At 52.1% G+C, this 14,666-nt stretch overlaps 2 protein-coding genes across 2 annotated transcripts; one reads left to right on the top strand and one right to left on the bottom strand.

The window, feature by feature from the left end:
* Nucleotides 1-293: 293 nt before the first annotated feature.
* Nucleotides 294-5,099, top strand: VAT1 (vesicle amine transport 1). The gene is made up of 5 exons (XM_023204014.3): nt 294-505; nt 891-1,061; nt 1,166-1,255; nt 3,161-3,402; nt 3,565-5,099. Exons 1-5 carry the CDS (start codon nt 313-315, stop codon nt 3,646-3,648), a joined length of 780 nt encoding a protein of 259 aa, XP_023059782.1. The 5' UTR covers nt 294-312; the 3' UTR covers nt 3,649-5,099.
* Nucleotides 5,100-5,245: 146 nt separating this feature from the next.
* IFI35 (interferon induced protein 35) lies at nt 5,246-13,010 on the bottom strand. Its single transcript, XM_026448632.2, has 7 exons — nt 12,765-13,010; nt 7,625-7,732; nt 6,513-6,660; nt 6,333-6,439; nt 6,044-6,230; nt 5,821-5,927; nt 5,246-5,590 (listed from the first exon to the last, which is right to left on the bottom strand). Exons 1-7 carry the CDS (start codon nt 12,783-12,785, stop codon nt 5,399-5,401), a joined length of 870 nt encoding a protein of 289 aa, XP_026304417.1. The 5' UTR covers nt 12,786-13,010; the 3' UTR covers nt 5,246-5,398.
* Between the last annotated feature and the right edge of the window lie 1,656 nt (nt 13,011-14,666).

Below are 14,666 nucleotides of genomic sequence, written 5' to 3'. Positions count from 1 at the left end.
ACTCTGTCGCCCAGGCTGGAGTGCAGTGGCACGATCTCAGCTCACTGCATTCTCCGCCTCCTGGGTTCAAGCAATTCTCCTGCCTCAGCCTCCCAAGTAGCTGGGATTACAGGCGCCTGCCACTACGCCCAGCTAATTTTTTGTATTTTTAGTAGAGATAGGGTTTCACCATGTTGGCCAGGCTTGTCTCGAACTCCTAACCTCGTGATTCGCCCACCTCGGCCTCCCAAAGTGCTGGGATTATAGGCGTGAGCCACCACGCCCAGCCAACTGAATGATACTCTTCTCTTCTTCAAGGCAGGAGACCGGGTGATGGTGTTGAACCGGTCAGGGATGTGGCAGGAAGAGGTGACTGTGCCCTCGGTCCAGACCTTCCTGATGCCTGAGGCCATGACCTTTGAGGAAGCTGCTGCTTTGCTCGTCAATTACATTACAGCCTACATGGTCCTCTTTGACTTCGGCAACCTACGGCCTGGCCACAGCGTCTTGGTACACATGGCTGCAGGTGACGGGTCCCCTCACTTTATCACTCCTTACCCCACCCAGATTTCCTTCCAGGCCCCTTCCCTGCAGCCTGTCTGGGTTGTTGCCATGGCAACACCAGACTGCCTTGGCCTGTGGTGCCCAGAGGCCTCTGCTGTGTAGTTGCCGTGGTAACATTCAGGCACCAGGTCTAGTCTGGTGTGCTATCCTTAGCAACGTGCTCTCACCCCACACCCCCACCTCTCTAGCTACCCTCCCCACCATTTCTCAGTCATGGAAATTAGACATGGCCCTAAAACAAGCCTAGGCAAAATGAAGGTGATGGGCTGAGTCCTTGGGAGGCTAGAATGGAGTGGTTGGTAGCCAGGGCGACTCCATATCCCCTGCTTATGGGTGTCTTGCTGCAGGGGGTGTGGGAATGGCTGCCGTGCAGCTGTGCCGTACGGTGGAGAATGTGACAGTGTTCGGAACGGCCTCGGCCGGCAAGCACGAGGCACTGAAGGAGAATGGAGTCACACATCCCATCGACTATCACACGACTGACTATGTGGATGAGATCAAGAAGATTTCCCCTAAAGGTTGGGGGCAGAATATGGGAGGGGGTAGGGAGGCACAGGACAGGGAGGGGAGCTCCAGATCTGTGGATCCTAATGTTGTTCTTGGGTTCCCCACTCTATGACAGGAGTGGACATCGTCATGGACCCTCTGGGCGGGTCAGATACTGCCAAGGGCTACAACCTCCTGAAACCCATGGGCAAAGTCGTCACCTATGGTAAGTTAGTGGGCCAGGCATGGAGAGAGCATGTGAGGGCAGGAGGGAGGGTCTAAGGGGTGGGATATAGGGCCCAGGGCTTTTGAATGAAGAGGGGTAGGGACTCTGGTGCTCTGTAGACAATCAGGGTTAGGAATGGTCCTGTATGTTGCATTCAGATTGCTGACTCCTGGGTGCCAGCTCTTTTCATTCTCTGTCACAACTTTTCATATGAGTCATAGTAAATTCTACATTTTTTGTTTTTTGTTTTTTTTTTTTTGAGACGGAGTTTCGCTCTTGGCCCCTAGGCTGGAGTACAGTGGCGCGATCTTGGCTCACTGCAACCTCCACCTCCTGGATTCAAGTGATTCTCCTGCCTCACCCTCCCGAGTAGCTGGGATTACAGGAGCCCGCCACCATGCCCAACCAATTTTTTTATTTTTAGTAGAGGCGGGGTTTCACCATGTTGGCCAGGCTGGTCTTGAACTCCTGACCTCAGGTGGTAGAGCTGTCTCAGCCTCCCAGAGTGCTGGGATTATAGGCGTGAGCCACCACAGCTGGCCAAATTCTATGTTCTTGTTTAGGGATTATTCTTGAACAACCAGCCTGCCTTCTTTCTGTCCTACCTCCCTGAGTGTCTTAAGCAAGGTGCATTTTCATTTAAAAAAGTATTTCATACAACAAAATAAGCCAGGCATGGTGGCTCATGCCTGTAATCCCAGCACTTTGGAAGGTCAGGACAGGCGGATGGCTTCAGCCTAGAAATTCGAGACCAGCCTGGGCAACATGGCGTAACCTCATCTCTAGAAAAAATACAAAAATTAGCCAGGTGTGGTGGCACTGTACTCCAGCCTGGGCAACAGAGCGAGACCCTGACTCAAACAAAGGAACAAACAAACAAATACATAAAGGTTAGAGCAATTTTTTTTTTTTTTTTTTGAGACAGAGTATCACTCTGTCACCCATCCTGGAGGGCAGTGGCACAACCTCGGCTCTCTGTAGCATCCACCTCCCTGGTTCAAGCAGTTCTGCCTCAGGCTCCTGAGTAGCTGGAATTATAGGTGCCCATCTCCATGCCTGGCTTTTTTTTGTTTTTCTTGAGACAGAGTCTGGCTCTGTCACCCAGGCTGGAGTGCAGTGACACGATCTCAGCTCACTGCAACCTCTACCTCCCGAATTCAACCGATTCTTCTGCCTCAGCCTCCCAAGTAGCTGGGACTGCAGGCGCGCGCCACCATGCCTGGCTAATTTTTGTATTGTTGTGGTTTTTTTGTTTGTTTTTTTTTTTTTGAGACGGAGTTTCGCTCATTTTACCCAGGCTGGGGTGCAATGGCGCGATCTCGGCTCACTGCAACCTCCGCCTCCTGGATTCAAGCGATTCTCCTGCCTCAGCCTTCCTGAGTAGCTGGGATTACAGGCATGTACCACCATGCCCAGCTAATTTTGTATCTTTAGTAGAGACAGGGTTTCTCCATGTTGGTCAGGCTGATCTCGACCCCCTGATGTGAGGTGATCCACCCACCTTGGCCTCCCAAAGTGCTAGGATTACAGGCGTGAGCCACCGCGCCCAGCCAACACCTGGCTAATTTTTGTATTTTTTAGTACAGACAAGGTATTTGTTAGTAGAGACAAGGTTTCACCATGTTGGGCAGGCTGGTCTTGAACTCCTGACCTCAAATGATCCTCCCACCTTGGCTTCCCAGAGTGCTGGGATTACGGGTGTGAACCATAGCACCCAGCCCCTGGAGCAATTTTAAGTCAGCCACGGTTGGTTTGGGCCTGGTTCTAGCAGTTTGAGAATTATCCAGTCACCCCCTGGCACTGGTGTGGAGAATTGCAAGGGGATCACAGGGAACAGAAAGTACAGATGCAGGCACACAGGGATGTGCCTGGGGTGTTCACAGGCCATGTCACCTTGTCCTTCAGGAATGGCCAACCTGCTGACGGGCCCCAAACGGAACCTGATGGCCCTGGCCCGGACATGGTGGAATCAATTCAGCGTGACAGCTCTGCAGCTGCTGCAGGCTAACCGGGCTGTATGTGGCTTCCACCTGGGCTACCTGGATGGTGAAGTGGAACTGGTCACTGGTGTGGTGACCCGCCTCCTGGCTTTGTACAACCAGGGCCACATCAAGCCCCACGTTGACTCAGTCTGGCCTTTCGAGAAGGTGAATCTGAGGACTTTGCGGGGAGGGCTTGGATAGGACTCATGAAGGCTGGGGTCCCAAGGGGCAGATTCCTGGGGAAGAGGAGGGTGGCCTGCATCGCACTGGCTCTTGTTGGATGGAGACTGGATAGCACTGGGAGCCTCATCTTTCCTTCCTCCCCAGGTGGCCGATGCCATGAAACAGATGCAGGAGAAGAAGAATGTGGGCAAGGTCCTCCTGGTTCCAGGGCCAGAGAAGGAGAACTAGAGCGAGTGGTTGTGAGAACCTAGAGACCAGCAAAGGGAGAAGTTGGGAAGCTGCGTTCTGTTGGCCACCACACTTGCATTTCAGCCTCTGTCATAATGCTCTGCCCTCCCTCCCCCGAAGGTCTCTGTGGTGATGACCGCTCTCCCCTGCCCCTCCCCGCTTCCTGACCTCTGAAGAGGTTGGGAAGTGACCATTTGGATGTCTGGGCCCTGCCAAGGGGACAGGGAGGGTCAGAGGGAGGCCGGCTGCTTCCTGCCCCCGCCCTTTCCCCGGGCCTGCTGTGCTGCTTTTGTGCCAAGGTTAGCCAGTCCCCCCCGTTGTGTTCCGTGTGCTTTCACCTCTGCCTCATCTTCCCTCCCGTCCCTGCCCCGCCACCTCCCCAAAGAATTGAAATGTCAGCTCAGGATATGGGGCCAATCTCTGTGAGTCCAGCAGGTACCTGTCTCTCCCTATTGTCCCTTCAGCCTGGGCCGACCAGCGCCCACCTCTGGGCTTGACCAGTTCCCAATCTCCTCCTCTGTCCCCAACATCGTAAGCACAATTGGGCTTCTTCCATCTCCAGGTTTTCTGCCATTCTTAACCAAGGCTGCCTCTTCCAACAGGGTGGAAATCAGACCTACTCCCCTAGGTCACAACTCTGGGAGCGATACAGAGCCCCTACCCTTCACTGAGTTCTCTGGATTTGTTCTCAGTGCCTTAGCAACGAAAACCTGTGCTTGTGTGTGTGTGGCGGCGGGGAGGGAGGATCCTGTCTCCCACCTCCTTCTCCTCCCCTGTACTCCCCATTGCCTTCCTTGTTCTGGTGGAGCTGGGGTTTCGCTCCTACCCAGTCCCACAACACTGCCAAAAATCTGTGTATGTGCCATTGGGTGGGGCCGTCCCGAGCCTCCTGGGGGAGCAGGGCAAAAACTGGTGCCCTCATCGTGGTCTGTGCCATGTCCTGTCTCTGATGGTTGAGGAGAAAGGCGGGGAAGCTTCCTCAGCCTTGCAGATACGTGTGGCATTTACCAGCCAGAGCTCTGCAAGGCTGTGCTGTCTGTTTCTTGTTCTGGGACCAAAGTAAAAATCCAAGCACATTCCCCTTGCACTCAGGGGAGGCCCCACTGCCTTCTCAAAGCAGAGCTGCAGCATATCGAACTCAGCCCACAACTTTGTTTACATGGGTGGGGAGATGGAACAGGGGAATACAGAGCGGGATGGTCAGGACCTGGGCCACTGTGACCAAAATGGGGACTTCTGGGTAGGGAGGTCACTCCCTCTACTCACTGAGCTAGAATTAGGGAGGGTTATCGCCCCAACTGTTGCAATGGGAGGTGGAGGGACAGGCTCAGCGTCCTCACTGTCTAAATGAGGCCTAAATGTGTGAAGTGCGATTTCTGCTTTTGTGTACCCCACCACCCCATTACCACAGCTGCCTTTGTGTTTGTGTCAATAAAAAGCCAAACCCTAGGTCCTGCTTGTTGCCTCTGAGAGTGGAGGGAAGGTGAGCTTCTGGAAGGCCGGCGCTGCCAGCAGAAGATCCGGCTTCTTCCAGCCCCCACCTCTTTACATGCACGAATCACGTTTCCTTTCATGAGTGAAATGAGGAAGAACATCATGGAGTGCAGGCTCTTTTTACTGTTCCGGGCAAAGTGTTTCACAATGTGTGATCCCTCCCTGTTGGTGAACGTAAAGACCTACATGGGCACCCAAGCCCAGCCCCGTGTGAGAGCCTTGGCCGTGGGGTGGGGAGGATGAGAAGGGGAGGCCCTTACCCTGACTCAGAGGTGAAGACTGCTAGGCCCTGCTGTCCTTGGGATACGACTGTCAGGGCCTCTATCTCCCCACCCCCACGGGTGGGCTTCTGGAAGTGGACCTCCAGGACGTCGTGCAGCTCTGGGCCGTCCAAGATATCGGGAATGTTGAGCACCAGCACTGAGCGGGGAACTGGCTGCAACCTGATCTGGAAAAGGAGCCAGGAGATCGCAAAGGCTCATGGGAGAAAGGGGCTGGGGGCTGGGGGCTGGGGGTAGGGCAGGCAGTGCCCCATGGGGGTATGAGGTCAGGAGGCCTGGAGAGGCTGGTCATGGGTAGGTCAGTGGGGTTTGGGGCCTCTGATCTTTCACTGGGCAAGTTCCTGGCAGGCAGACAGGTTACCCAGCCCAGCCCCTGTTCTCCACCCCTCCCGCTTACCTCAACATTCTGGATCTCCCCATTCACATAGGGAGAGACTCTCAGAGGGACCTGCTGTCCACCCAGTGGCACTCTGAACTGGCCAATCCGGCACAGGCGCTGGGCCACTGTGGGGAACAAGGAGGGGTAGACCTTTAGCATCAAGCCCTCTCCTCTCCCTGTACCTTAATCTTCCACACCCTGTACCCTCATCTCCCCTGCAGGAAGTCTGCATGACCCTCACCTCCATCCGTAGCAAACCCCAGCATGACACTCCCTTGCAGCAGCTCCCGAACCTCCACATCGCCACCTCCGTTCCTAGCCTTGCCAAAGAAGATCTCAAGCTTGTCCAGCAGCTCCTCCTCACTCAGCCTGAGACTGGCAGGAAATCCACTGACCAACACCCTCTGGCCACTCAACTGGCTGGACACCTAGGGGGAGACAGCAAGGGGTGGTCCCAGACACAGCTCCACTTTCCCATGCCCAGGTGCGTGGCACCTTTTTCATGCCCCAGGATTCTGTCATTCTGTCACCTGGATGGTGGTGACCATGGGCAGCTCCAAGGGCTGGGCCTGCATCCGCAGCCGGCACTCCTCCATGTTGATCGTGTGCTCCTTTTGTTGCAGCACCTGCTCAGCCACTGGGTGGTGGGGAAACAGGGTCAGTGCTGGGAGTCCTCCCCACCTCCCTCCTGAGGCTCCCCATGAGCTCACCTTTGGGGTCATCAAAGGTGATCAGAGCAGAGCCCTCAAGCAGAGGGCAGTGGATCCGCAAATTGGAAACTAAAGACTTAGGCACTTCCCTGTCCTGCTGGGTGTGTCCTCGGAACACCAGGGGGATCTCCGGCACTGAAAATGGGACCTGGAAGTAGGGGAGGGAGTAGGAGTGTTCCTCAGTCCCACCTAGGAGGAAGGCATCTCCAATTCCATTCCATTGATGCTGAGTGCCGGAGGTAAATACATTTACTGAAAGAAAAGCTGGATACATGAGTAGATGAATGCAGGTCTGGTCCATACCGGGCCATTTACATACAACATCTTAATTTGTCCTGGGAGGTGGGTAACTCTACTCTACAGATGTTCAAGTAACATACTGGAGGTCACATAGCAAAGAAGTAGCAGAGCCAGGAATAAAACTGAGAACTCCCCAGCTCTTTTGTGTGTGTGTATGTTTGTTTGTTTGTTTTAAAGGGAGTCTCGCTCTGTCACCCAGCTGGAGTGTAGCGGCACGATGATCTTGGCTCACTGCAACCCCCACCTCCCAGGTTCAAGCAGTTCTGCCTCAGCCTCACAAGTAGCTGGGATTATAGGCATGTGCCACCAAACCCGTCTAACTTTTGTATTTTTAGTAGAGACGGGGTTTCACCCTGTTGGCCAGGCTGTTCTCAAACTCCTGACCTCAGGTGATCCACCAGCCTCAGCCTCCCAAAGTGCTGGGATTACAAGCATGAGCCACCATGCCCGGCCTCCTTTTTTTTTTTTTTTTTTTGAGGAGTCTTGCTCTGTCACGCAGGCTGGAGTGCAGTGGCGCAGTTTGAGCTCACTGAGCTCACTCTCAGCTCACTCCACTTCCTGGGTTCAAACGATTCTTCTGCCTCAGCCTCCTGAGTAGCTGGGATTACAGGCACACGCCACCATGCCCAGCTAATTTTTGTATTTTTCGTAGAGATGGGATTTCACTATGTTGGCCAGGCTGGTCTCAAACTCCTGACCTCAGGTGATCAGCCCACCTCGGCCTACCAAAGTGCTGGAATTACAGGCGTAAGCTACTGCGCCCGGCCTCGCCAGCTGGTCTTTACGAGACAGCACCAGGTCTCCCACCTTACCTTGTCTTTGGGGGAGTCCCCGAGCTCCTTTCTCAGCTGCTGCAGCTCCTGCAGCTCCTGCAGCCTCATCTTGAGTCTGGCCTGCTCCTCCTGAAGGGCGTGGAGGGCCTTTTGGAGCAGAAGGAAACGAGACTTCCACCTGCCCTTCCAGAGAATCAACAAGCCCAGGGGAAGTGGGGCCTATTCTGGACTCTCCAGAAGCAGAGTTGATGCTAAGCTCAAGAACAGCCCAACCCCTTTGTGCTGCCCTGGGCTGGTCTTGGCCCCCTCCACCCAGGGCTTGGCTGGCCTCATCTCAGCTGCTCTTGAAAGGGCAGGAACCTTTGCAGCATCCATGACTTGTTCATGACCACAGATCTAGAGCTCAACAAACACTGAGCTCCTGCTAGGAAGTGCTGGGCACTGACACAGACAGTGGAAGATAAAGGTATAGCCCTCAGACCTGCCAAACAGTGCTCAAGATAGTACTTGATCACATGACTGACTGTGAAGGGCAGCCAGAGTTTGGAAGAGGAACAATCCCAAAGGGGTTAACCCAATTAGGGACACCTCCAAGAGAAGGGGAGACAAGTTGCAAAATGTCATACAGTAACACTGTTAACTTTTACTAAGTACTTACTATATGCCAGGCGCTGTGTTAAGCCCTTCTGATGAATTATTTCATTCAATTCTTAGAACAACAGGGTATCTATAAGATAGATATCCTATGATCCTTATTTTATTGATTTATTTTTAAATTCTTTCTTTTCCTTCCTTCCTTCCTTCTTTCCTTTCTTTCTTTCCCTCTTTCTTCCTTCCTTTCTTCCTTCTTTTCTTTTCTTTTCTTTTTCTTTCTTTCTTTCTGACAGAGTCTTGCTCTGTTTCCCAGGCTGGTGTGTAGTGACATGATCTCAACTCACTGCAGCCTCCACTTCCTGGGTTCAAGCAATTCTCCTGCCTCAGCCTCCCAAGTAACTGGGATTACAGGCACCCACTACCACGCCTGGCTACTTTTCGTATTTTTAGTAGAAACGGGTTTTCACCATGTTGGCCAGGCTGGTCTCAAATCCTGGCCTCGGCCGGGCCTGTAATCCCAGCACTTTGGTGGCTCAAGCCTGTAATCCCAGCACTTTGGGAGGCCGAGACAGGCGGATCACGAGGTCAGGAGATCGAGACCATCCTGGCTAACACGGTGAAACCCCGTCTCTACTAAAAAATACAAAAAACTAGCCGGGCGAGGTGGCGGGCGCCTGTGGTCCCAGCTACTCGGGAGGCTGAGGCAGGAGAATGGCGTGAACCTGGGAGGCGGAGCTTGCAGTGAGCTGAGATCCAGCCACTGCACTCCAGCCTGGGTGACAGAGCAAGACTCCGTCTCAAAAAAAAAAAAAAAAAAAAAAATCCTGGCCTCAGATGATCTGCCCACCTCAGCCTCCTAACGTGCTAGGATTACAGGTGTAAGCCACCATGCCCAGCCAATTCCTTATTTTATAGATGAGGAAATTAAAGCTCAGAGAGGTTAAATGACTTGCCCAAAGTCATTTGGCCCTAGGCTGTCTGACTCCAGAGCTCACCCTGCTAACCTGTGCTTTACAATGAAGAAATGAAGCCCAGAGTGGGGAGGTAGTTTACCCATCAATTCTAGCTTGTCCCTGGACTGCTACACTTTCCACTGTACAACAAGTAGCCTTTTAGGCTGGATGTGATCTGGAATGGGTCCAGAGAGAGAGCTGATATCATAGGCAGGGAAGTGACACCAGGGATACCAATGAATGCACCTCTGTTTGTGGAATAGAGCAGAGTTCACCCTGTGGTTAGGAATCCTGATAAGTAAGTTCGGTTCAGAGAAGCATGAGGTCTTTTGGAAAGATAGGACTCTGTCCTGACCATCTCTGTATTCCCAGTGTCCAGCAAGATCTCCGGCACAAAATATGTGTCCAGTAAAAGTGTGTTGAATGAAGAAATGAAGTGAATGAATGACGGTAAAGGAGCACATTACAGAGGGCACCAAATAAATTCATTGTGAGTTTGGTCTAGTTTTAGCAGAAAACTAGAGCTTGACCAAATTGTGCTGGTTTATGAATAGTGAAAAAGACCCTTAGTTATTCATACTTCTGTAAATCAGAGAGTGCTAACACAGTGCCTTTAAGGGCCAGTTAGATAACATCAATGAGTTAATAGAGCCATGTAGGATGACAGAGCGTGGTGGGGACTCTGACGCACTGGGAAGAGCATGTCCCTGCTAAAGTAAACCTCTTCTAGCCATAACCAAGTTTTCCCCCACAGTAAATCTATCCATATTTTTGTTATGTTTTGTTTTTTGAGACAAAGTCTCAATGCCACCCAGGCTGGAGTGCAATTGCTCAATTATGGCTCACTGCAACCTCGACCTCCTGGAATCAATCGATCCTCTCATCTCAGCCTCCTGAGTAGCTAGGACTACAGGTGTGTGCCATCATGCCAGCTATTTTTTTCTTTTTTTCTTTTCTGAGATGGAGTCTCGCTCTGTTGCCTAGGCTGGAGTGCAGTGGCGCAATCTCAACTCGCTGCAAACTCTGCCTCCTGGGTTCAACAGATTTTCCTGCCTCAGCCTCCCAAGTAGATGGGATTACAGGCACCTGCCACCATGCCTAGCTAATTTTTTATTTTTTATTTATTTATTTTTTTGAGATGGAGTCTCACTCTGTCGTCAGGCTGGAGTGCAGTGGCACCATCTTGGCTCACTGCGACCTCTGACTCACGGGTTCAAGTGATTCTCCTGCCTCAGCCTCCCGAGTAGCTGGGACTACAGGCACACACCACCATGCCCAGATAATTTTTGTATTTTTAGTAGAGATGGGGTTTCACCATGTTGGCCAGGATGGTCTCAATCTCTTCACCTTGTGATCCGCCCACCGCAGCCTCCCAAAGTGCTGGGATTACAGGAGTGAGCCACTGCGCCCGGCTCTAATTTTTTGTTTTTACTAGAGATGGGGTTTCACCATGTTGGCCAGGCTGGTCTCAAACTCCCCACCTCAAGTGATCGCCCACCTCAGCCTCCCAAAGTGCTGGGATTACAGGCATGAGCCACAGACCCTGGCCCCCTAATCTTCCCCTTTTTAATTGAAATAAAAAATTTGGGCGGGGCGTGGTGGCAGACGCCTGTAATCCCAGCACTGTGGGAGGCAGAGGAAGTCAGATCGCTTGAGCCCAGCAGTCTGAGACCAGCCTAGACAACACAATAAAACTCTACCTCTACAAAATATCTAAAAATTAGCCAGGTATGGTGGCACATGCCTGTAGTCCCAGCTACTCGGGAGGCTGAGATGGAAGGATCTGTTGATACCTAGAGGTGGAGGTGACTGCAGTGAGTGGGCCAGGATTGAGCCACTGCACTGCAACCTGGAAAAAAGGGTGAAATCTTGTCTCAAAAAACAAAAAACAAAAAATCTGGATTTTTATTTGAAAAAGACGGCTCAATTTAACGTATATAAAGCCGAGTGCTGTGGTTCAAGTCTGTAATCCCAGCATTTTGGGAGGCTAAGGCAGGCGGATTACATGAGGTCAGGAGTTTGAGACCAGCCTGGTCAACATGGTGAAACCCTGTCTCTAAAAAAAATACAAAAAATTAGCCAGCCATGGTGGCGTGGGCCTGTAATCCCAGCTACTCGGGAGGCTGAGGCAAGAGAATCACTTGAATCTGGGAGGTGGACGTTGCAGTGAGCCAAGATCATGCTATTGCACTTCAGCCTGGGCAACAAGAGTAAAACTCCATCTCAACAAAAAAAAAAAAAAAAAAAAAAAAAGAAAAGGCCGGGCATGGTGGCTCACACCTGTAATCCCAGCACTTTGGGAGGCTGAGGCAGGCAGATCACGAGGTCAGGAGATCAAGACCATCCTGGCTAACACAGTGAAACCCCGTCTCTACTAAAAATACAAAAAATCAGCCAGGCATGGTGGAATGTGCCTGTAGTCCCAGTTACTTGGGAGGCTGAGGCAGGAGAATCGCTTGAACCCGGGAGGCAGAGGTTGCAGTGAGCCGAGATCGTGCCACTGCACTCCAGCCTGGGTGACAGAGCGAGACTCTGTCTCAAAAAAAAAAAAAAAAAGATTGTCTTGGGGAACTGGGGTTCTGAAAAGGTTGGCAATAATAACATTAACAAGAAGAAACACATATTGAATGCTCTGTAGGTGCTAAGCAGTGGGATAAGTTTTTACTGTGTCAATCTATGGATTACCTAGTGTGATTCTTTGATAGATAGATAGATAGATAGATAGATAGATAGATAGATAGATAGATAGATAGATGATAGATAGATAGAGTGTGAGAGACAGAGACAGTCTCCCTCTGTTGCCCAGAGTGGAGCATAGTGGTATAATCTCAGCTCACTGCAACCTCTGCCTCCCAGGTTCAAGCAATTCTCCCGCCTCAGTCTCCCGAGTAGCTGGGATTACAGGTGTATGCCACCATGCCTGGCTAATTTTTGTATTTTTAGTAGAGATGGGGTTTCGCTATGTTGGCCAGGCTGGTCTTGTACTCCTAACCTCAAGTGATCCAACCGCCTCGGCCTCCCAAAGTGCTGGCTGGGATTATAGGCGTGAGCCACTGCACCCAGCCTAATTCCTTTAGTTTCTTTCTTTTTTTTTGAGACAGTCTCGCTCTGTCACCCAGGCTGGAGTGCAGTGGCACAATCTCGGCTCACCGCAACCTCCGCCTCCCAGGTTCAAGTGATTCTCCTGTCTCAGCCTCCCACGTAGCTGGGATTACAGGCGCACACCGCCACACCCAGCTAATTTTTTGTATTTTGGTAGAGACGGAGTTTCACTGTATTGCCCAGGCCTCCCAAAGTGCTAGGATGGCAGGTGTGAGACACCACTCCTGGCCTAGAACAATTGTTATTTGGGTCACAGAACCCTTTGAGTATCTGATGGAAACTACAGATTCTCTCTCCAGAGAAGTGCACACACACAGGATTTAATGAGCTCCTCCTGTCTGAGGCAATAGGTTAGGGAACCAACTCCGCAAGGCAGAGGCAACCCCAGCCCTGTGTTTCTCCCCAGCCCTTCAGCAGGTCTGAGATGGGCAGGGAGAGGCTTGGCTGCCAGGCCGTGAGGTATCTGTGGGTTCCTAGCCAAGAGGATTGTTCCTGTTTCCCCACTTCCCAACTCCCTCCTCCTCACTTACGGCATTCAGCGGGGCTGACATGGGTCTTGGGTCTGTTTGGCAAGAGCTGAGGCCTCAGAGCTGGGCACACTGGCAGAATCCACCACAACTTAACTCTTGTTTGTACCCGCCCCCACGAAGGGCTTTGGTCTCTCCCAGCCCCAACAGGACCCGAACACCTCAGGAGGTTCTGCTCGCAGGCTGTTTGCTTCCACTTTCATTTCCGTGAAATCCCTGCCCTCTGGCGCTCACATGCCGCCCCCTGCCGAGGCCTCCCCACCCCTGGGAGGAGCCTTCTTGGTCATCAAAGTCGACTTCACTCAGCCATGGTGCCTCAAGGAAAGCCACCTCACAGCAACTGCAAACTGGCCCCAGTCAACCATTCCCAGCAATCTCGGACAAGCGCATTGGCAGACCCTGCTTTTTCAATGGATTGTTTCCCTAGAGCCTAGAATAATGCTGGGCACATCTACATTGATAAAATAATTGTTGAATGAGCTGGGCGCGGTGGCTTACACCTGTAATCCCAGCACTCTGGGAGGCCCAGGCGGGCAGATCACCTGAGGTCAGGAGACCAGCCTGGCCAACATGGTGAAACCCCATCTTTACTAAAAAAATACAAAAATTAGCCGGGCGTGGTGGTGCAGTCCTATAATCCCAGCTACTTGTGAGGCCGAGGCAGAATAGCTGGAACCCAGGAGGCAGAGGTTGCATTGAGCCGAGATAGCGCTGTTGCACTCCAGCCTGGGTGACAAGAGTGAATCTCCACCTCGAAAAATAAAGTAATAATTGCTGAATGAACGAGAAACACAATCAGGATAGATAAAGCCCATAGTTCAAGTTCACAAAACTGCTAGGCCCAGTGGCTCACGCCTGTAATCCCAGCACTTTGGGAGGTCGAGGCGGGTGGATCATGAGACCACCCTGGCCACCATGGTGAAACCCCGTCTCTACTAAAATACAAAAAATTAGCCAGGCCAGATCACGCCATTGCACTCCAGCCTGGGCGACAGAGCGAGATTCCGACTGAAAAAAAAGAGTGCCAATCCCAGCAGCTGGGCCCACACATGCCTATAGTTCTAGCAGGTTAAGGCAGGAGGACTGCTTGAGCCCAGGAGTTCGAGGCCAGCCTGGGCAACCCAGTGAACCTTGTCTCTTAAAAAAAAGAAGGCTAGGTGCAGTGGCTCATGCCTGTAATCCCAGCACTTGGGGAAGCTGAGGCGGGCGGATCACTTGAGGTCAGGAGTTGGAGACCAGCCTGACCAACATGGTGAAACCCTGTCTCTACTAAAAATACAAAAATTAGCCAGGCATGTTGGCACAGACCTGTAATCTCAGCTACTCGGGAGGCTGAAATGGGGGAATCGCTTGAACCTGGGAGGTGGAGGTTGCAGTGAGTTGAGATTGTGCCACTTTACTCCAGCTTGGTGACAGGGCAAGACTCTTGTCTCAAAAAAACAACAAAAAAAGGCCGGGCGCAGTGGCTCAAGCCTGTAATCCCAGCACTTTGGGAGGCCGAGACGGGTGGATCACGAGGTCAGGAGATCAAGACCATCCTGGCTAACACGGTGAAACCCCGTCTCTACTAAAAATAAATACAAAAAATTAGCCGGGCGAGGTGGCAGGTGCCTGTGGTCCCAGCTACTCAGGAGGCTGAGGCGGGAGAATGGCGTGAACCCGGGAGGTGGAGGTTGCAGTGAGCTGAGATCCGGCCACTGCACTCCAGCCTGGGCGACAGAGCAAGACTCCGTCTCAAAAAAAAAAAAAAAATCAGAAAACTGTTAAGAGTGCCCAGCACCGCCGGGTGCAGTGGTTCACGCCTGTAATCCCAGCACTTTGGGAGGCCGAGACAGGTGGATCATGAGGTCAGGAGATGGAGACCATCCTGGGTAACACGGTGAAACCCTGTCTCTACTAAAAAAA

Source organism: Piliocolobus tephrosceles, chromosome 16, assembly GCF_002776525.5.
Source record: "Piliocolobus tephrosceles isolate RC106 chromosome 16, ASM277652v3, whole genome shotgun sequence".
In the NCBI taxonomy this organism is placed as follows: domain Eukaryota; kingdom Metazoa; phylum Chordata; class Mammalia; order Primates; family Cercopithecidae; genus Piliocolobus; species Piliocolobus tephrosceles.
Note: the sequence above shows the minus strand (reverse complement) of the source record. Positions and strands in the feature narration are given on the sequence as shown.